Below are 23,812 nucleotides of genomic sequence, written 5' to 3' on the forward strand. Positions count from 1 at the left end.
AGAGTCTGTCCGTCAGACAGACATCTCGACCATACGGAAAAAAGGCCGCCTCCCCACGCACATGCACGGAGTGGGGTGGTGGGGGGGCAGGATTGATGTACGTATCGGAGGCGGGGGGGGGGGGTCGGAGTGGCGGGGTCTTTCCCAAAGTGGAGAAACCCCGCCATTCCGATCAATAGGGTTCGGAATAGCGATGTGTTTAATCGTCGGAGTGGCGGGGTCTTAACCAAAGGGGAGAAACCCCGCCATTCCGATCAATAGAAGTCAATGATCGGAATGGCGATGCGTCGGAATGCCGGTGTGTAACCGTAAAATTGACAGGCGCGCACACACACCACACACGACTTTGGATGGTTGCTGTCACCCCACTAGTGACTCAGTTGAGCCCCGATGTTCCTGACACTACTGGTAAAATTGACAGGCGCACACACACACACACACACACACACACACACACATATGTACTTGGTTGCTGTCATCCCACTATAGTGACTCAGTTGCTCCTGACACTACTCCTGTTGATTGACAGGCTTTTTGGATGAGTTGACACCCCCCACCCCCCACCCCATGTGTCTGTCCTCTGTCCCCACTCTCGGCCTGCACCTTGTCGTGGTGAGTGGGCTTTTAAACTAAGCCAGGCCATTTAACCCATTTATACCGATGAGGCCGATTCTGAAAACGCCTTCTAAAGCTTAACATATGTAAGTAAACATTTTTGGAACTTGAGCTTATGTTTGGCTATGATGTTTGATTTGTGCGTCATACAGTTTATTCTGCCAGTTTGTTCTGCCAGCTGATTAGTTTATTGGAGGTTATCAGCGACAACAGTCATGGTATTGCATGACCTTTAGTATTTTGTGATATAATTTGTATTATTTACTTCATTATATATTTAGTATAATGTTTATGGTCAGACGGTGACAAGAAAACAAACACTTAAACACACTTCAAGAGTTTATGCCATGCTACGTCTGTGATTTTTCTTTTTTCCATGCTAGGTATGGCTGCTGTGTTGTGATGACTTCATCTTCTGGTTTAGTTTGAGCTGGACACCTGTGACCTTCAAGCTAAAGTTTACATTATAGCTAGTAGATATATTTCTCATCACAGCATGTATTTCACACAGTTTGACATCAATTTAGTTTTTTTTGTTCTATTTTCTCATTCTGTTCTCATAATATTATTGATATCACATATCAAACGTTTATCCATCTTTATGATATTTTTTGTTGCGTAATTGAGTCTTTGCAACACAATTACACACTTGCAAGAAGTGTCCAATATTGCTAATCACCCCAACACACACACACACACACACACACACACACACACACACACACACACCAATTTCATCCCAGTAAAGAGAAGTCCTGCCCAAGAAAAGTCCAGCGCTTCAGCTAGCAGAATTTAAAAGGCTTCGTCAGTGCTCAACAGGGACAACATGCATCAGATGCACCCAATTTCATCCCCTCTCTCATCACCATTTCTCCACCACTGAGAGTAACATAAAATGGCAAACAGCAGGTGTACACAGCAGATCTACAGTAGCACAAGTTCAGCAAGTGACCTTTCCAGTTTAGCTATTTAACGTATCAAGTGGTTATTGAAATATCTACAGCTTCTGGTGTCTTTTCATTTATGCCCATTCAAATATTTTAGATAAAGTTGTTAGTTTAGACTAGTTTAGACTGTATTCTATCTCTATCAAAGTGTTCTGGCAATTCTTTTATTTTGTAATGCTTTATCTTGACAGACATGTCTCCCAATGTATGAATGAATGAACCATTGTAAAGCGCTTTGAGCACTTGGAAAAGCGCTATAAAAATGCAATTCATTATTATGTGGCCTGGAACGCATTAAACCTTATTTTTCACCTGCAAGTCTGCCTCATGTCCAGTATGTAATTTACTGGCAAACAGCCAATCTACAATCCCACTTGGTAACAGTACCATTACCAAAGCATGTGGCACTTATTATCTATTCTTTTATATCTAAAATAAGTAAATAACAAGTAGTCCATCTTTTAGAGCAGTGTTTTTCAACCCATACCAAGGCCCATTATTTATTTGGCATTTGAGACACGGACCACCACTGAATGAGATTTAGCCTGTCAGATTGTTATCTTTGGATATGATTTTCCACAATTCCACGCTGTATTGATGTGGTACCACAACAGGTAAACGTTGATCATAATAACAATTCTACATTTTCTCTAAATTCACACTCAATTAACAAAATATAAGGGTCCATTTGGTTACAAATCTCGCATAATTTAGTATTCAAGCACTTCTTGTGCCCCCCTCAGTTTTACTTCAACCTGTACATAGATTTCATGTTTTTGAGATGTCTCAATTTTGGGTGGTGGTACTCTGCCTTTTTCATATCAAGGACCACCAGAATTATCTGTATTTTGCCAAAAGGGCTCCCTGTCCTGAATGGGTTACAACTGTGTATATACTTCCCCATATTGTGCCCAAGTCTAAATTGTTTTAGCACATTAAATCAGACTTCATTGCAGTCTATGCCCGGCGTCCATCCACATGTGACATGTGTTATAATTTAGATAAGTCTTTTATTGTATGCAGCCATACATCCATTAACCACTTCCAATGTGGCATCACTATTTTGGGAATGTCATGTGAACATTTTCTCTTTTCGCCCGCCCCCAAACAAATAGTGAAATTAGTTGATCTACAAGCTCTGAATGCGTCGCTTGGCAACGCGTTGAGAGCTTGTAGATCCACTATTTTTGTTATTTTAGAAATGGGGCTGTGGTAGGTTATTTATTTTTGCCACCCTCTTTCTGAAATTACGCCTCTGTGAGGGTGTGACTGTTTCAGTGAATTCTTTGGAAATTGACATTCCAAAAATACGCACACCAGGTTGAAAGTGGTTAGGTCTTGCGAGCGATATAACTGCACAATTACAATGCCACTAACCTGAGCAACGATGGCCTATGGCCTATGGATAAGGCAAATGTATAGGCCTGTACTTTGTATGTCGCTTGGTTGTATGACCAGAGTTTTACTTATTTTCATTTCGTACAACAAAGTATAAATTAGACTTGTACTACAAACTCCCCAAGAGACCTGGCTAATGTCAAAGTTACAGATATCTTACAGGCACAAGATTTAAGTAGGGGTGCTTGTGATGATGCAAAACATCTAAGGAGCATGTATATGCCATTTCAACAGCATCTGTGGTAGGGCAAAAGGTCATTTGAACCTGTGCACAATGTTTCCCCAGAGAACTAAACTTTCCTGCAGCATGTGAAACTCGTACTTGAGTGCGGGTGTCAGACACTGAAAAGATGAAATCTACAAGCTCACAACTCGTTTTGCTGCAATGTGTTGTCAGCTTGTAGATCAGCAATATCTAGTACATCTAATATAGTGCATTACAAAACCCAACCAGAAACATGTAATGTGTTACACATGAACAAGCAGCTTTATTTCAGTAACTGACTGTGGTTCAAGAGGTAGAGCAGGTCGTCCAATGATCCATGGGTCGGCGGTTCGAATCCAGGCTCCTCCTGTCTACATGTCGAAATGTCCTTGGGCAAGACACTGAACCCCAAATTTCTCCCGATGTGCTGGTCGGTACCTTGCATGGCTTCCGCCGCAATCGGTGTATGAATGTGTGGGTGAATGCACAAACAATATAAAGCCTATATACCATTTTATATATTTAAAGCCTAACATAAAAATAATAAAAAATAGGCAGAAAAACCATCAGTGACAACAAACGTGTGTGCCTGTTGGGAGGACGTCTGTTGTGTGGCAGCCGGAATCCTGTGTATTGCCCAGCAGGAGAAGGATAAGCGGCCCTAATTTGGGTGACGGCACAGGATGGGATGACCCTCCGGTTCCCTTTTCCCAAGTACCCCCAACACCACCTCACAAATGAGCGGTACGCTGTGTACCGGTAACGCCTAAAAAGAATCAATGACATGCGAAAATGATTTACTACAAATACTCTTGCACATGGAAAGGAAAGGACATAGTGTTGAGTTTCACAGCTGTAATACTGCGTGTTGTACCAGAAATATAAAGTGAAGAAATATAGACGGAGGAATAACACTGAAGAGTAAATAAATAACACACCAGGAGGCATCAGCTATGTGTTGCTGGGTCAGTAGTATGCACATCTCTGACAGGTTTATTTACACCGGGTTATATACACATAGTTAACAAGCACTTCCTGTCTGGTGTTAGGTACTTCACAATAATAGTAATATCAATAATAAAATATATATACAATTCAGATAATTATTCCAACACCCCCACTTGATCTCACATTGGATATATTTTCTTTTTCATACATTTCTCTTATATACATTATTTTCTCCCCTCTCTTCTTTTCACCATATAATACAAAATGCGTATGTCTCTTCAAACAAATCAAAACACTTCTGTAACAGACTCAAGTTAAACCTTTGACCATCCGTCATCATGTTGTCATTACTGGTTTCAATAATAAAGTTAGATACACATATTACTCTTCTTCAAATGCATATTTTCTTTCCAAATACTTAATAATAAATAGCAGATTAAATAAATCACAAAATCAGATCACTGAACACAAATGAACATTTCTTTCTCTTTGGTTTCTTTTGTGTTCTCATTTTCTTCTGCATAGCTGGGTTTTGAGTACTAGTGTGATTTTTAGTCCAATAATCATGCACCATCCCGTTTCTGTCCCCCACTGCTTTCTTGCTTGCTTCCCCCACTGTTTTCTTGCCCTCTGGCTGTCTGACTCTTAACCTGTAGCTGTAGGAATAGTCCATGTTCGTCGGGACCTTTTCTGCACTGACAGTTACATAGTCACTCAAATAGGCTGGCTTCATCCTCACTCTGGAAGGGTAACGTGTCTGCTGTTTAGCCTCATCTTTAGCCTCGCCCTCATCTGACTGGTTTGCCTGAGGTATAGCTACTACAGCCTCGTGCACTTTCTGCTGAACCTGCACAGTCTGGTTTGCCTGAGGTGTAGCTACTACCGCCTCGTGCACTTGCTGCTGAACCTGCCCTCGTGGTAGGAGTGGAGTATTTATCTTAGACCTACCCCTCCATCTCGGCACATATAAATCATCATCATCATCATCATCATTAACAGTCTGGCGCTCTACAATGGGTGGGATCACACACTTCAACCTGTGCGTCTGCACTTTACCATTAGCATTAGCCATACATTTCTGGTCGTTCACTATGTTCAAATAATACATTCTGTTGTACAAATATATTTTGAACCTGGTATCTCTGCACTTCAGAACATTGTTACCTTTCTGGAAAATAACAGTGGCACCTCTGGTGGTTGCTGCATGCACCGAAAACATGTCCTGTGGATATGTAGGAATGTATAATGCCCGTCTCAGGGTAGTTGTGTGGCGCTGCCCCCTGCTGTCGATCAGGATCACCTTTGCATCTCCTCTGCGCTCCGCCACTCCCCGACATCTCGTACCGTCAGCCAACTCCATACAGTGTTCTTTAGGCTGGAAACTGCCGTCGAAACTTGTGAACTTTGTGATGTCCGTGATGACATGGGAAGTCGCTCTTGTGTCGACCATCAGACCCGTCTGTCTCTCACGATCACGATGTCCTCGTTCGGCTCTCACTTGTTGAACTTCGGCATCACAGTCTCTCACCCCGAATGAGTACTCGTGCTCGCTGTTCTTCTTCTCCGACACTCTCCGTGCCTCATCTCGCCGCTGTTGTCTCCTCCTTCTGCAGACCGCGTACCGGTGTGTAGAACGTTGACAGTATTCACACCACTCCAGGCGTTCGCACATTTTGGCGATGTGGCCTCTCACGCCGCATCTGTAGCACATCCTACCGTCACCAACGCTCACCGTCCCTCGCTGGTCATCATCAGGACTTTCATGTAGCATAGACATAGACGGCTGCGGCACTCGGATCTGGGCGCTCATGACACCGTCATTTCCTGATGCTGCTGCAGCCGGCTCTTTGACTGTATAAAAGGCTCTCAAGATCTTTAGTGCCTTGCGTCCATCATCCGTCGCTGCTCGTGTAATCAGCGACAGGCTCTTGCTGTCCAAAAACTGGACCAGCTCTCCATATGCCATAGCGTTCTTGTCTTCGTAGGGCACATCAACTTCTTCACCCTGAACGGGTGGCTCGAGATCTTTTAGGACGATATCCTTCAACCCCTGTAGTCTCAAATGTCCCAACATCCTCGTCTCCCACAGTATATATCTCTCAGCATCTCCGTCGAAACACAATCTTGACCAATGAGTCTGACCACTCGAATCAGCCCGCATGGTTCCGTTCTTCTGTTGTTAGCCTAACTCGAGACTAGTTTGGCAAAGCACGCCGACAACAAACTTTTCACCTCGTAAATAAATCCGGTCTCTCTGGGCCCATAACCTGTTGAGTTTCACAGCTGTAATACTGCGTGTTGTACCAGAAATATAAAGTGAAGAAATATAGACGGAGGAATAACACTGAAGAGTAAATAAATAACACACCAGGAGGCATCAGCTATGTGTTGCTGGGTCAGTAGTATGCACATCTCTGACAGGTTTATTTACACCGGGTTATATACACATAGTTAACAAGCACTTCCTGTCTGGTGTTAGGTACTTCACAATAATAGTAATATCAATAATAAAATATATATACAATTCAGATCATTATTCCAACACATAGCATTTTGATTACATCATAAAAGTGAAAGGGTTTGACAAGCACTGATGCCAAGAGGAAATTGACAACAATGGCTACAGAAATACAATTATTTATTTATAGTATACTTACTCGTGCTCTGAGAAGTCCGCTTCACCTTGGAACCCCTCGCCGAACCGTTGATACATAACACTGTATGAATGAATGAATTAAATATTTATTTTCATGTCATGCCACTTTGGCCCATCCCATATGGGATTATATGATACATACATACAGGTACATTGAAAACAACTGACATTACAGTCCTTCCTGTTCATATTCCGAAATGCATTATTAAATACATGAATACACATTTGTACAGTATTTGGAGAATAAATAAATCAATAAACAAGGCCATTTTACATGGCCCTCCTCCTCATTGACCATGGGCCTTTTCAAGGAATGAGGCAAATGAAAAGGTGTGCTTTTGAAATAGGCGTTTCAGTTTCTCGAAATCCTCCAACCATATAAAGTCATGATTTGGATCTATCTTATTAAAAAGTCTCTCCCTAATAGAGTTGTAGAATGGACAACCAAATGCATTTAATTTTCAATTTCCTTTAGATCACACAGACTATAATAAGTTGATGTACACGTCTCAGCCTGAGAGATCCCAGGCCCAATCCCAATCCACTCCCTTGCTGACTCAATGAGCCCTCACTGACTTAGCTGCGCGTTCACGTGAAGTCTGCGAGGGCTTGAGGGATGTCCCATTTGAAATCGGTAAGTCAGTGAGGGCTCAGCCCCGCCCCTTTATGTGCCCTTTGCCAAAGTCAGCGTCGATGCTGACTTTGGTCAAAGGAATTGCCCACAATGCAAAGCGTTGTGAGAAATCTTCGGAATTATCCAATAACAGCACCTACAGCGGACACTGTTGGAATATAAATAGTTTGAAGAAGGAACGGGTAGTGTAGCCACATTGATTACAACGTTTTGGAGAACAGAAGACAATCATGGCAATGGCTGCAATGACTAAAAATAAGTTTACATGTAAGTAGAACGCTCTCTCTCACTGATGATGAATAAGAATAAGCAGAAATGTACTTTAGTTCTCTGCTGAAATGATTCGCAATTGCACTTTGCTCAGATCTGATTCAATTACTTTACTGTTATGTGTACGAACAACAGGGACCGATGCGCAAACCACGCAGTTCATCCAACTGCGTGTGCAGTATGACGCCCATTTCACGGGGTACAGAAATGCCTCCATGGAAGGATATGAGTAAGTAAACTAAATTTATAGATGGTTTCATTACTATGATTGCTACCCCAACATTTCGTTGTGCGGCGCACACACACACACACACACACACACACACACACACACACACACTATAGCAGTGGCGGCTCTTGGTGATGGAGGTTGGAGGGGCTGCCTAAGAAATCTTATGCTACGGGCCAATATACGATAGTATATGCTGATTGATTTATTGATTTATTAACAGTTTGCAGAATTACAGTACATTACAAGTACAACTCAACACAAAAACATGCTATCCATTGTTCACCCTATACTACAGCATGTTCACAGAATACTGGTCTACAGCAACAACAGCATCAGCATCACATTCCACAACAACCCAGTACCCATGCAGTGCTACTCAGAAAATCTATTACACTATGATTGATACCCATTGTTCATCCTACAGCAACAACAGCATCCCATCAAGATACCATGGGTTACAGGCAGCAGTAACACTTTGTTGGCCGGACACACACCATCAGCCAGGCAGCGACCCTCTGACACTTTAATCCAAACAGCGCCATCTACAGCTAATCATGGAAACAGAAACACGCATGTCAATGTCAAGACACACACAGCCAGCCAGCCAGCCAGCCAGCCAGCCAGCCAGCCACACACACACACACACACACACACACACACACACACACACACACACCCAGCCACACACACACACACACACACACACACACACACACACCCAGCCAGCCACACACACACACGCACACACGCACGCACGCACGCACGCACGCACGCACACACACACACACACACACACACACACACACACACACACAGCTAGCCACACCCCCACACACACACACACACACAGCCAGCCACACACACACACAGCCAGCCACACACACACACACACACACACACACACACACACACACAGCTTGTGGGCCTACCTTATTTAAAGAGAAGCTCACATCGACGGCCTTTCTGGGATGCAAACATATCAATCACCAGGTCGTTGTAGTTTGGTATCTTGGCGACAAATTCCCGTTCAATAGATAGTGCAGCCAGGGCATTCAGCCTATCCTGTCCCATTGTGCTTCTGAGAAACGTCTTGATCCTCTTCAGTGTGCTGAAACATCTCTCACTCTCTGCACTTGGCATGGGGGTTGTGAGGGCTATTTGGGTCAATTTCAAGGTTTCAGAAAAGGTCTTGTGAAGATTGTTCTCAGTTATACTCTTCAAAAGAGACATAGCAGAATTTATCCCCTCAAACTCGGCACTGCTGTACATCGCGATCAGCTCACCCTTCAGTTTCTCTTTGCAGATCATAGGATAATATTCACTTGCCGTGTCCAACTGCTTCTGGGGGAAACAAAGTTGGCACTGTCAATCAGTTCAAAAGAAATTAAATGCTGCGCTTTGGAAAAGCGGACCTTTGACTGCTCAATCATTATGTCACAGCATTGTTGGCAATTTGTCACATTAGCAGGCGGCGGTCCCCTGTGCGGCCGTGCTGCTGCAGTTGCGTTTGCCTGTGGTGGCTCTTCTTCCTCTCCCTGTGCGTAATCTGTGGCCAGCTTGTCTTTTAGACCAGTTATGGAGGAGGAAAAATTATCTAGGGCCTTGCTAGTTTTGATAGGATCTGTGGTTCGCTTTTGAATAACGTTGTACAGAATATCAACATGCATCAGCGCAGAGTGGAAAATGATAAATAGAAAAGAAAGTTCACGTCCTCCAGCAATGCAGACAGTCCGTGGGCTTGATTGATTGAAGTATCATCCATAGACTCTTCATTTTGTATTTTTTCAAACACTTCTTTCAAATGATCTTTCTGTTCAAACACGGTGTGGACTGTGCGGCTTTTAAAATTCCACCTCGTTTGCCCTGCTGCTGGAATCCTCCTGCCACACACTTCATCCAGGACTGCAGTTCTCTTAGTGGACTTGGAGAAGAATGATGCAAAGGCTGTCATGTTGGCAAAAAATACTCGGACGGGTTTGACATTTGAGCAAGCCTTCTGCATAACGAGGTTTAACTGGTGTGCATAGCAATGAACAAAGTGCGCGTGTGGATATGTTTCTCTCAGCCTGACTTGTAAGCCTGAAGTCGCGCCGCTCATTACTGCTGCCCCATCGTACGTCTGTGCAATCAATTTATTTTCCAAATGGTATGGCTCAAGCCTTCCTGTGAGCAGTTGTTCAAGTCCCGCTGCAGTTCTGTCCACTAACGGGAAGTAACCCAAAAATCGCTCCACAATGGAGCAGCCTGCAGTGATGTAGCGCAACACAATTACGCACTGACATGTGCAGGCCACGTCTGTTGTCTCGTCAGCTTGCACAGCCACAAATGGTGCCTTTGAAATTTCCTCAGCCAGTTGCAGTTCATAAACTACTAGCATGCAGTCAAGCAGCTCATTTTGGCTGGTCTTGGATGTGTATTTCGCAACATTTGTGCTGTCAAGGTACTCAGCTAACTGGCTGTCTAAAATTGCGAAGCGATCCACTAGATCCCGAGACACACCTTTATGTAATGAAGCCGCGGTTTCGTCTGACCCCCGTAAAGCCAGCTCATGTGTCCCACAAAATGTTATAGAGTCCACAATCCGTGACAATGCATGCCTGTTTTTCTTCACCAGCTCATTGTGCCTCTGTGTTGAAATTCGGTGGCCCTCATCAAGTTGAGTCGCGATATTGACGTTACCAAACATTGACAGCTTGATGCAATTTCCAATATGATTTGAGCAGCGATCATGTTTCTTAGCTTTCTCAGATAAATGATGCAAATCAATGATACCTGTTTGGGTCCAGGCTGTGTCTCCCCCGAATAGCAAGCATGGAAAACAAAACAAGGCCTTTTTGGAAACACTCGCTGTCAACCACTCAGCTTTTTCATACCAACTTGCGCAAAATGTACGAGTTTGACGTTTTTCCACTTGAGTTATTTTTATATCCTTTGGACGATGTGCCCCCAGCCTCTTCACTTCTAACTTTTCTCCCGTTGACATAAGGGAAAACTTATTTGAAAGTAGATAATCCACTTCGTTCATTTGAATTCCTCCGCCCCCCCGCCATTGTTATTAAAGGGCCACTTCACCCCTGACACAACCTGATCTTATTTTAATGATGTTTAGGGCACTAGAAACACTTTTCCTGGGTTTTTCTGTGTGCAATCTCTGTTTTCAGATATCCTGGTAAATTCTAAATGTTATGTACGTCACTAACACGGAGGCCCCTCCCCTCCGGACTACAACAGTCTAACCTCGCGTCACCGTAGAGTATGCGCGTCACCTACACACGGCTACACCTACACCTGAAGACAGCCCCCCGAGGGGTGTCCGTTCCACCTACAACCCCAGGCCACCCCCACCGCTGCATTCCTCAGTTTGTTTGTGTACTAATATCATGGCGTCTGCAGTGCAGAGTTATACTGATCCACGGACTCCATGGACAATATTTATTTGAACCCGAATACACAGAAGAGGAGAGCCCTGGATATTTTTTACTTGATCAAGTAAGTATTTCTGTAGCCCTGAAACATGACTGTCATACGAGCGAGCGTCATGTGAACCATAGCATTTCTGCAAAGTGTAAACATTATGTAAACTTGCATAATCTAGCAATTGATTGCTTTAATGTGAGAGATGTATTACGTTAGGGTAGTAGCTAGGCTATGTATGTGTATTTCAGACTGTTCAGAGTGTTGTAGTACTACTATATTTGTTTCATATCAAGATTCCAGTTCATAGACGCAGCCATGTTCTATCATATCGTTACGTTGGGACCCGAAAATAGGTCTACAAGCTCACAGCGCATCGCGGATTTGAGTGACACTTTGTGAGCTTGTAGGTCTGATATTTGTGGTGCATCAATGCCATGCATGCGTACAAAGTATAAATCAGGCTTCACGTCGGATAAATGATGGCCATAATTCTCTCATTTACAGGAATCAGGAGGACAGACAATACGGATGTCGTTTTCAGCCTTCAAAACGAGGAACTGCTGAAGAGTTGTGTTCACCTATAAAGAAGAACATTCCCTTTTCCAAGCCTTCATGTCATCATTTAAAAACTCGGAAAACAGCTATGAAGTTATCTAATAAAACGTTTACATGATGTGCACCTGCTTGCTGCTCATTGACTAATGACTATAGCCTATAGAAAAACAATGAAAAAAAGGTTGCACCCCAAATTCCATATAGTGTTCATTTGAACGATTTTCATTTGGTAGAAATTATTAGATTCATATTTATTGCATAACGTGTTGTACATTACCTTCATGTAATCATTTAGCTGGGGATTGCTTACTATACAGTTGAACTACGTACAGTAAAACATATGTTACCATATACACTAATTAAAAGCATGATGACACGGTTACAATGAAACATGTTCTCTGAAATTATTGGGATAGCACATGAATATGAAACGTACATTTTGTTTTATTATAAAATGCATTATATCTCCCTTCAATGTCAATCACAGACTTTCTTTATGGTGTGGGAATGACGAAACAATTCTGAGGAAAAACCTAGTGATACTATACTAATTTATATATTTAGTTTGCTTTGCTATAAAAAGCTACATGACAATTTTCAACATGCATGAAAAACAAGACGCTTCTGCAGCGGCTCTGTCTAATTCCTGAAGAGTGAATACTTTCTTCCAAAACAAATCCAACCGTTTACTGGTTCAAGAAAAAGGAGAAGCAGACTTCACGTTGTACAAGAAAGGGCTTCATGTCGTGTTTTTCAGTCATCCACTCCAAAAAAGCTAGCAAAAAGTGGGTATGAGTCAACGTGAGGTTTGTTGTTATTTTTGCAAAAAGTTCTGCAAGCTGTGAAGGTTGCCAGATCTTTGACTTTGTGAGAGAAATAAGCAACCATGTCCATGCAAAGTGCAAACAAGCCCAAAAACAATATGCACATATACTTTTGGTTATTTATATTATGCATATATTAGGCACATAAGCCGGCTATTTAAAAAAAATAATCTTGAGTGGATAAAGTGCAAATGTGGAATATCTTTCAAACATTTTAACACATATCTAATACAGGGCACCATGGCACAAATTACGTGGAGAAATACAAATTAATTTGGGGGTCCTTGGCATGTTCATGGAGAACCACTGGTGTAAAAAACATTTGGAAGAAAGCCCAAATATCAGTTCTACATTTTGAAACAAGCCAAAAAAAAGAATCAACCAGTGAACCACCAATATTTACAAGCAACAAAAATAAGCCTAAAGTTGCTTATGATAAGCAGACATGGCAACACTGGGGCACTTCCATGTGTATTTGTTGTTTTTAGAAAATGGGAGGATAAAGTCACACCTACACGCAGCCTCCCCCTGAGGAACAGCGCAGCAAAGCATTATGGGCATTGTAGGAATTCTGCAATCCAGTCAACCCCTAGTCAAATACACAGACTTCATTATTTTTCTGGTCAAAGGGTGCAAATTTCAAATTGTGCTACTGTTATCTATTACAAATAACATTAAGATTAAAATAAGATCAGGTTGTGTCAGGGGTGAAGTGGCCCTTTAATTCTCCCTTTCTTCACCTCGCTTCTCACTTTCACAGAACAAAGCATAGGTGGCTTGGGATTGGTCAAAGGCCATGACCTCACGGGCCTGAGGTGTGCCCTAGGGCTGAGTAGAGCCTCCGATAGGCTTTGGGGCTGAGAGATTTTAGCCCCAAGGGCGACTAATTCAAGCAGGCGTGTCATCTCAGCTGTCAATCACTCAACTCAATGAATGCCAATGGGAGCAATTTGGGCAAAGGAAAATCAGCCCATTTCGACCTTCTTGTAACTTTTTGATGCTGTTGCTGCTCTAGGTTCCACCAGCATATAAAATAATCTCTTCAAAAACATTTTAATAATAATTTCTCATCTTTCTTCCATAGGATAGGGGGGGCTCAGCCCCCCTTGCCCATACATACCAGCCGTCCCTGCACTATAGTGAAACTAATACAATTGCTTCTCTCATCAGCTTGATTCTAAGAGAGATGCTTTTGGAGGGTGAGGTGACAGTCGCACAAGCATCCAAAAAGTGGGAAAATCTTTAAAAAAATATATAGGGTAAATAATGTATTATGTTTATGTGGTGATGTGCCCTACAGGTCACCTGGATTTCTGGATGTGGGTGGGTTACTTTACACTGGTGGTGAATCTTCATGAATACCAATAAGTAATTAAGGTTCATCAAAAATATATGTAATGTGGTAATTTATCCTTGTCTTTCTTATACTCCACACACAGGACCTGCTATTACACAAGACTGGGTCAGGGACAGAGGATGGGGAGAAGACTCCTGCCACATGGGTCTTTTTTGACCCAATGCACAAGGCATTGGGTCACAAGGACTCTATAAAACCACTCAACATCATCTCCACCGCAGTAGACTCTGATACTGAGCAACAGCACGATGAGGTATCATCAGGCTGTTGCTCAGTATCAGAGTCCACTGCAGCCCCAGGAACATCAGCCCCAGGAACATCAGCAGCCCCAGGAACATCAGCCCCAGGAACATCAGCCCCAGGAACATCAGCAACCAAAAGAAAGAGTGAAGTGGTTGAGTTTTTAAAAGAATACACTGACAGGCAGGAAAAGAGGCAGAGGGAGTTTGATGAGAGGGAGGAAGAGAGGGAAAAGAAAAAGGAAAAACAGCTTGACACCCTCATTGGCATCTTTGCCAAGTTGGCAGAGAAACCAAATTAGGTTCTCTGCCAATTTGGCAAAGATGCCAAAAAATACTTTTTCTTTGAAGTTTATGCTGCACCCTATGGGTTATATGTTAATATTGTTCTTTCAATCAATACATTTCAGTTGATTTCATATGATTGTTGTTCCTTTAATTGAAATGTCCAGCATGAATATTTATTTGCTTTATACAGTATGTCATTGTGGGTAAAGAAATGTGTTTGAAGGTCACTGTTGTGTATGAAGACTTTTATAGTATGTGTCACGGGGCAACCCGTGCCCTATATACAAAGACACTTGAAACTGCTTTCTATAACATGCAAGGACTAATGTTTTAAACGTGTGTATGGAAAACTGTGTGTTCACTGATTGTTTGCTAATTGTCTCTCCTGCACTGCTGGTGGCATTGCCCTTGATTTAGGAAGGGGCCAAGTGCTATGCAGGGGAGGGGGTACTTCTTATGCTTTGAGTATTTGTCATTGAGTGTTCATGCTTATTTATATTTGTTTAATGGTAACGCATCTTTAGTATGTTTAGGTTACTTTTATACAAGGGATTATTTATTAAGTATTTATTGAGAAGAAAGGTTGCTAATTGCTCTGTGTCCTGTGGTATGATCCACCCCTATTTAAGGGAGGCTGCAGGGACAAGTGAGTTAGTTAGATGTGGGCAATGACACAGGTAACATCCCTGAGGGAGAGCTACAGGGCCTTGTGGGATCAAGGTACAGCCTAAAGAGAGCTCTTATCCATTTGGGTTTTGTTCAGTAGTGTTTGCTCAAGTGTTTATTTAATTTTGTCATTTTTCAGTATTATTGTTATTGTCCTGTTGAATCTGTACTGGACTTTGGCGGAGGAGTTTTGGGGGCGAAATAAATACCCTGAAACGGCATTTCTGACTGTTCTTGGAGCCTTGGCCGTTCGGGCAACTTCACATGTGGTGGCAGCGGAAAAGTGAACAGTCAGGATGCCTCCCAAGAACCAGCAACAGCAAGCCACAGTCTCAGAGGAAGAGGGTGCCCCAGGGGAAGCCATCGGTGACTTCCAGCCCAAGGTGGACAGTGCCAGGCAGTTTAAGACCTTCAGATGGTTCAAGAGGAGTCCGGAGGAGAGGCACGAGCCCCAGCTCAACATGGTCAACCCCAGCTCAACAGAGTCAACCCTCAAATCACCCAGCTCCAGTGGACACTGAGGCAACCAGGGTTCAGCCGATGGCGCCTGCAGAGCAGCAGAACCGGCCGGTGGCAGCGACAGGGCGGCGGCAGCACTGGTGCCAGTGGTGAGGCATGGAGACGAATGGTGACTTTCATTTGTGTTTTCCAACTCTGGGTCTTCTACAGAACGGGCCAGAACTGTACAGCGGACCTTCTTTTGAGGATGCCACAGGGGGCGTCTTCTGAAGGGGGGGGGAAATGTCACGGGGCAACCCGTGCCCTATATACAAAGACACTTGAAACTGCTTTCTATAACATGCAAGGACTAATGTTTTAAACGTGTGTATGGAAAACTGTGTGTTCACTGATTGTTTGCTAATTGTCTCTCCTGCACTGCTGGTGGCATTGCCCTTGATTTAGGAAGGGACCAAGTGCTATGCAGGGGAGGGGGGGGGGGGGGGGTACTTCTTATGCTTTGAGTATTTGTCATTGAGTGTTCATGCTTTTTTATATTTGTTTAATGGTAACGCATCTTTAGTATGTTTAGGTTACTTTTATACAACGGATTATTTATGGCAGTATTTATTTATAAGTATTTATTGAGAAGAATGGTTGCTAATTGCTCTGTGTCCTGTGGTATGATCCACCCCTATTTATGGGAGGCTGCAGGGACAAGTGAGTTAGTTAGATGTGGGCAATGACACAGGTAACATCCCTGAGGGAGAGCTACAGGGCCTTGTGGGATCAAGGTACAGCCTAAAGAGAGCTCTTATCCATTTGGGTTTTGTTCAGTAGTGTTTGCTCAAGTGTTTATTTAATTTTGTCATTTTTCAGTATTATTGTTATTGTCCTGTTGAATCTGTACTGGACTTTGGCGGAGGAGTTTTGGGGGCGAAATAAATACCCTGAAACGGCATTTCTGACTGTTCTTGGAGCCTTGGCCGTTCGGGCAACTTCACAGTATGTATCAAACAAATGAAATCACAGAAGGCAGGAATATCATTGCAATGAGCTTTATTTCCACAACATAAATGGTCAATAAATGTAACTTTATAAACTATAAATCATATTTGTGGTAGCTTTAACAAACAAAAAAAGAAATCAGATGTTGGCATAGTCATGATCTTTCAATACTATGTGGAGCTGCCTGGGTGCTGAAATTTGGCCACACATTTGGGCTCTTAGCTGGTTCCCACTGCTCTCCCTGTCACCAATGTCAAGTGGAGCAGGCTCATCTGGCTCCTCTGGCTCTTCGTCCAGGACATCTCCATTGGCCAAACAAATATTATGCAGGAACGCACATGCCAAGGCAACCTCTGATACAAAGGCGGGTCGGACCTCCAGTGCCTTGAATAAAGTGGACCGCCAGCGTGCCTTCATAATGCCAAAAGTTCTCTCTATTACATTACGAGCCCTGCTATGCAGTCGATTGAATCGATCCTGCATTGGTCCATCATATGGCTTTTTAAATGGTGTGATAATTGTGATTGGCTGGTCGATGCAAGGGTAAAAAAAACAAAATAAAAAAAACAGGTGGTGGGTATAATGACTGAGCATAAACTGGGCTATTTCGGAGTATGCGGGTGTCATGTGCAGAACCAGGATAGCCAACAAAAATGTCCAGGAATTTCCCCTCAGAGTCACAGATGGCTTGTAGTTGGATGGAATATGAACCTTTGTAATTGTAATAGCAGTTTTTGTTGGTTTTGGGTGGTTTGATTTTTATGTGACAGCCATCAATGCAGGGCCGGATCTAGCCAGCACCACTAGGGTGGGCAGATAAAATACTAAGGGGGGCGACTTGTCTGCGAGCGACACCCGGCGCGCAGCGAAGCGGCGCGGCCGAAAAAAAGTTTGGGGTGTCAAATCCCCCCAAACCCCCAAAATGCATAGAAAACTATGCTATCATCATATCAGTTCATCTCCATCTATCTACACTACCCTCTGCATTAACCCGGGCTTGGGACCGGCACAATAGGACACTGGCTTGTGCCCTGTTGAGGCTGCATTTATTTTAATCTATCTAATCTATTCTATTCTATCTATCTAATCTATCTATCTTACTTTTTATGTATTTTTTGTCTTTTATTTTATTTTATTTTTTCCTTTTTTGTAGTTTTTATTTATTTAGTTCTGTACACATGGCTTATATTTTTTTATCTATCAATCATCATATCTGGATTTTACCCTGTTGAGGCTGCATTTATCTTTCTTTAATCTTTTTTCTTTTTCTTTTTTTTAAATCCATCGATCAATCATATCAGGTTATCTATCTATCATATCAGGTGAGGTTATCTATCTATTTATCATATCTGGCTTGTGCCCTGTTGATCTATATCTATATCTATTCTATTCTATTCTAATCTATCTATCTATCTATCTAATATATCTATCTTACTTTTTATGTATTTTTTGTCTTTTATTTTATTTTATATATATTTTTTCTGTGCTCACTGGAGCTGCACTGGCCGGTGTTGAGACACTGTTTGTGGGGGGGGGGGGCATGAACAGCAGCGATAGCCTCTGTATTAGCAACAGTGCTACTGCTAACAGATGTGCTAGGGACTGCAGAAGGGATAGTCTGATTAGCCTCTGAGTTAGCAACAGCGCTAACAGATGTGCTAGTGACTGCGGCAGAAGCAGCACTAGGCTTGCTTTTGCTTATAGGCTTAGCCTTAAAGAAAGGATGCATGTCGCTCTCTTTCTTGCTACCAGCAGAGTGAGCAGAGTAGCAGACGGGAGCACAGAGAGAGTAATTGTGTGATCTAAACTTTATTTTCTTTTAGAAAAAAAAAGAAAAAGAATCACTGAAGCGTATTTTCTCATTTTGTGTGTTTGAGCATGTAGAACTCCTGATTCGTGGATCTGTTGCTGGAGGCGTGGTTATGTGTAGGGGTTTTCCGACACGGCTCATTCTCCTGTGTGCTCTGTGTTGTGTTCTGAACACGTCTCTGTTGTGCAAATTTTGCTAGACGTCTGGTCCCTCCGCGGCTCCGCCTCGCTACCGAGACACAACTTTTGCGGTATGCGTTCATTGTTGGGTCTAAAAATGCTGCGCAGTGCCCACCCAATCAGAAACGGTACAGATATTTTGTGATATTCTTTTATAGGCTTAAAAATAAAGGATCCCCATAACTTTTGATTGGGTGGGCAAGACGCACGTTTGGGTGGGCTGTGCCCACCCCTGCCCCCCCCTATAACCGGCCTTGCATCAATGGCCCCCACAGCCCTACTGAAGGCCTGATGCCGTGCCAAATGGGCAAATCCTTGACCTACCTCTATTAGGCGGTCTGGTGGTGGCAAATGAATATTTTTTTGCTTGGCCTTCCTGATATCTTTGGCTATTCTGTGAACAACACGAAAAATGGTTGATCTGGGGATGTCAAATGCATGGCTGGTAACGCGATATGATAAGCCATGAGCAAGCCAGTAAACAAAAACTAATACTTCTAAATGATGGCCCCAGCCATGGTCCCGGTCCTGGTGGATGGTGGTCAGCAGGCTGTTGAAGGCCTGTCTTGAGAGCCTGAACACAGGCTTCATGCTCCTCTCAGGATCCATGTACAGCCTGAGGACTGGTATGTGGATGTTCAGCCTGGTGTAATGTAGGCCTAGGCGCTGGAATGCCTAAATGCACAATAAAACACTGCATTAACATGGATTCAGGATGATACAAGTGGTTAGCATAGGCCTAGGCTATTACACACAGCTCGATTTTTTCTATACAAAAGTAGGTTAAGTCATTTTCTTTGGCTAAAATAAGTGTTAAATATCTCTATATTCAGATAGTATTCATTTCTATAGTTTGTCCAGTAACAAGAGTCTCCTTGTCTCTCCAGCTCTTTATTAAACAGAAAATGCATTTTCAGGTCAGGATACTAATTCATCTGAATCATTTAATTTTATACAGAACAAATACTAGCAATGATTACTATCAGAATATAGTGCTTTAACCTTTTACTGAAAAACGTTTTAACCATTAAATATAACTTAACCTACCTCCATTCATACTTCATACATAGGTTTATTTTAACCAAACTATATGTTTTTTATTCTGTTTTGGAGCACTTTGACGTTTATTTGCCATTTACCTGTTGTCCATCTTGAAGAGCAAGAGCCTGTAATGCAACCATATCCATCCCATGCCGTCTTCTTCGGCGAGGTTGGCTCAAAAACAAATAAAGAATTAAAAGGCCCAGGGAAGCTATTGTTAGTGTTAGCATCGTCGCAATTTTGCGTTGTCAAGGCAACGTTTCTTTTGTCGTCAAGGCAACGTGAGACGTCGCAAAGTGCTGTCCCATTCCTTTTATACCCTTTTTGGAGCCCTTGGAGCCTATCACCCTCAAGCCCTTACAGCTGACGTCACTAAAGTCAATGAGGGTCCAGGGCTCAGGGCTTGAGGGAGGCATTTGGGATTGGGCCCCAGACTCACCCAGCTGGCAGAATGCAAATGTTGTCCAGCAGGGGGAGTGGTTCTACCAGGCTAGGGGTTGTGCTGCATTTGCATAACATACAAAGTTGTCCATTATTTGGACATATGACGTACACCATGTGACTCCACCACCGACCTGTATGTCAGCTGTTGTACCCACGGATTTAACGAAACACCCGCAAAGCCAGGGTGCAGAGTGATGCACTCAGGGACAGGCTCTTCTTCTGCACATTTGTCCATAACCTGCAGAACAGAGCAAAATAAACAATATGCAACAATGCAGAATGTTCAGCACATACACATTGGTGGCCGAAGGCATGGGGAGAGAGTATGTTTTTGCACACACACACACACACACACACACACACACACACACACACACACACACACACACACACACACACACTCCCTGGATGCCAACGATGAACCTCTGCCCCAAATTTTCCAGAACGTCCTGTGCACAGAGGGGCACTTTTTCTAGTTGCCTATATCTTTACCTGAATACATGATAAACATGCAAAATGTATGGATAATGTGAGGGGACATTTTGGTGTAGATACGTTGTATGTACATGTATGTATGTATGTATGTATTTGGTTAAAATGGGTGGGGTTTAAAAAAAGGCAAAAGCTTGCTCTGGTGCACTGGCCTAAAAGTGGGTCCTTAAAAACTGCTAAAACGTCTGAAATGTATGTATGTAGGTGGGTATGTATGTATGTGTGTAGTATTTTAAAAGGGGGGGCTTTTTAGTAAAAAGCCCAGCCCATAAAACCTTCCTATATTTAAAACAAATCCAAAATAAGGTTACCAGTGAAGGGCAAAATGCCTATTCACTGGGGACTATGCAAGGCAGAGGCGTCCACCCCCCTGAGTCCAAGTTATGTATGTATTTGGTTAAAATGGGTGGGGTTTAAAAAAAGGCAAAAGCTTGCTCTGGTGCACTGGCCTAAAAGTGGGTCCTTAAAAACTGTATGTATGTATGTATGTATGTATGTATGTATGTATGTATGTATGTGGGTTTGTTAGAGACACAAGCTTATGTCTAAACAGTGAATTATAACAACATAATGTTATGCATGCTATTGACAGTCATCTTGATGTACTAACCCTGTCATGGTCTTTACAGCATACCCTGTCTATAGCGGCATCCATATTCTGGCAGTGACCACAGGTACACCTGAATGATAAGCAGAGAAACAATAATGTGAGGGCTTGCACTGATTTGTGTGAATGAAAAGTGTAAATAACTTCACGACTAAAGAGTATAACAACCAGGTCAGAAAATAAGAATCATCATACATTTCACAGTGTAAGCTGATATTCCATTACAGTAAGCTAACTTTCACAACTGCTAAAGTAACGTACGGCAATTCTCTCTAGTTATTACCATGCAATAATACACATTATTGGTTATCCCACTAAGGTACAAACTCATCATGCATGATGCATAGGCAATAAATACTTGATTATAAAGGAACGTTACCAGCTAGACACATCAAGATGCTCCCGTGGGTGAGGAGTTGCTGCTGCTGCTGCTCCACCTCCCTCCTCCTCACCGTCGGCCAGCAGAGGCTCGAACATATAGGGCCTGATTCCGTGGACGTCATGGAACTCCTGTTCTTCCTCCACCTCCTGCTCACCGTCTGACTCTTCCTCTTCATTCTCCTCCACCTCCTCAAACTCGACAGTGGACAGTAAGGCTTCCTCCTCCTGCGAGTCATCCATTTTTTAATTTGTGAACTTTCTCTGTGCTGAGGGCGGGGTTGGCTCCGATTGGATCAGTCTGTGTTGTTTTTCTTCCGGGGTGGAAAGCCTGGTGACGCGAGGGGGTGGGATGGGCACAAACAAAGGGATAGGATCCACAGACCGGGTCTTCCACGTCGGTACCACATAGACGTCCACAATGTGTACATCTATGCCCTATATTGACATATTAAATAATCATGAAGATTACACAACTGTTGGTTTGCACCACTCAGAGGCTCAAAAGCCATACTTAGACTGGAGTGGATGACAGTGTATTGTTTTATGATTATGGATAAAACCTCACATGTCTTTGAGCGGCTTCGCTCACAAGGTTGAGGCATGCATTTCCAATATGCAATAGAGAAAGAAAAAAGGTAAGTAATGTGTGTGCATTCATTTTGAACGCAATGCAATGCAAAGCGCCACAGCCTGTATACCTACATTTGAGTCCATCCATCGGGGAGAGCCCAATGTCCAAAAGTCAGAGCGATGAAGACAGACTTTGCCATCCCTCACGATGACCTCTTCATCCCTTTTGGAGGCATCAAGTACATAGTCCAGCTGAAACAGATTGGAAAAACAGTTAAAAACAAGATAGTCAAATTAAAAGAATGAACACAAGTGAGAATACAGTAGATATATTCCGACCAACCAGCATTTGTTGACGTGGTTGCATCTCCCTGGACCAGTCTGCACCAGACCAGTATGAATGGTCATGCAGCAAGTCAACTGTTAATTGAAGGAAAAGGGACATGCATATGGAGAGGCAATTCAATATTTTGGCTATATTCCTTACTACCACAGCTTCAGGCAAAACTGCATTTTAATGTACCTTGGAAGCTACTTGCTTGAGGGATGTCCATTCCTGACTCTATGGAGAAGAATATGGAATTATTCAGAAACTACATACTGTAGATAGTCTTTACCATTCATGATTGTATTAACAGTACCTCTGAAATCAGGCCTGATGAACGGCTTCAACTGAACGACATTCGTTTTTGTTTTCAGAAGGGGCCCGTCGTCATGTTGGACAGACTCGCGACACCCTTTGATGAAATGGAGGCTACAATGTAGGGCCCATTCAATTCTGGCTCCAGTCGCCCTCCTTTTCGGCCTTCCTTCCCTTTGTTGGCTTTCAGGACCTCGTCTCCAACTTTAAAAGAGAGCGATTTTACATTCTTTCCTTTGCGTTTCTCGTATTCTTTTTTTTTGATATCCTGGGCCATTTTGATGTTGTGGTAGATCTGGGGAAACAAAAATAATAATAGTTTTCATTAGCATCAAATGTGGCATGGCGCCCTTTTATTAACAGAAACCTTTCTCTTACAGGAAAGTAAATGCAGTCAATTTTCAGAGGTAAGTGCAACTACGCAGTCTTTCTTTTAGGGGGAATAGGGCGACGATGGAGGACCAGCGGACCGGGACCAGGAGGACCAGGACAATGGAGGAGGTAAGTGGTACAAAGGTAGGTTGTGGTGTCTCGCTGAGGGACCGCGTGCCACCTGAGCACCTCCCTGGAGAGAGAGAGAGCAGGGGAGGCGGAGTGAAACACAACAGGCTGGGCTGCATCATAGGGGGCAGGTACTACCACCATTACCTGCTGGAGGGCTTTAGATGAGCCACACCTGTGCTCCCAGCCAAACATTATAAGAAGCCTTCATCTCCCCCACTCGCTCTTGACTCTCTCCGGGGCAGGATGGCACGCGGTCTGACGGTAAGCGAGCACCCACTCCCTCACTAATATTGTACAGTACCAATATGTCAAACTGACTATATATCTCTCACCTCCTAGGACCATTATTGAGAGCCGGATCACCGTTGGGCTCGGGTGGAAGGGCTTGACAACTACATTAACTTGGAAGACATAGAGGAAAAAAGGAAGGAAACCTAGGACTGGGAC

General features: G+C 43.1%; 1 protein-coding gene across 1 annotated transcript; it reads right to left on the minus strand.

The window, feature by feature from the left end:
* Positions 1-1,477: 1,477 nt before the first annotated feature.
* Positions 1,478-21,891, minus strand: LOC308327087 (P2X purinoceptor 7-like; the record flags this gene model as incomplete). Its single annotated transcript, XM_080780226.1, has 6 exons — positions 1,478-1,494; positions 3,747-3,931; positions 6,771-6,830; positions 20,303-20,409; positions 21,274-21,343; positions 21,650-21,891. 6 exons carry the CDS (start codon positions 21,889-21,891, stop codon positions 1,478-1,480), a joined length of 681 nt encoding a protein of 226 aa, XP_080636352.1.
* Positions 21,892-23,812: the final 1,921 nt, after the last annotated feature.

This window comes from Protomyctophum bolini (assembly GCF_963924005.1).
Source record: "Protomyctophum bolini genome assembly, chromosome: 13".
Classification (NCBI taxonomy): domain Eukaryota; kingdom Metazoa; phylum Chordata; class Actinopteri; order Myctophiformes; family Myctophidae; genus Protomyctophum; species Protomyctophum bolini.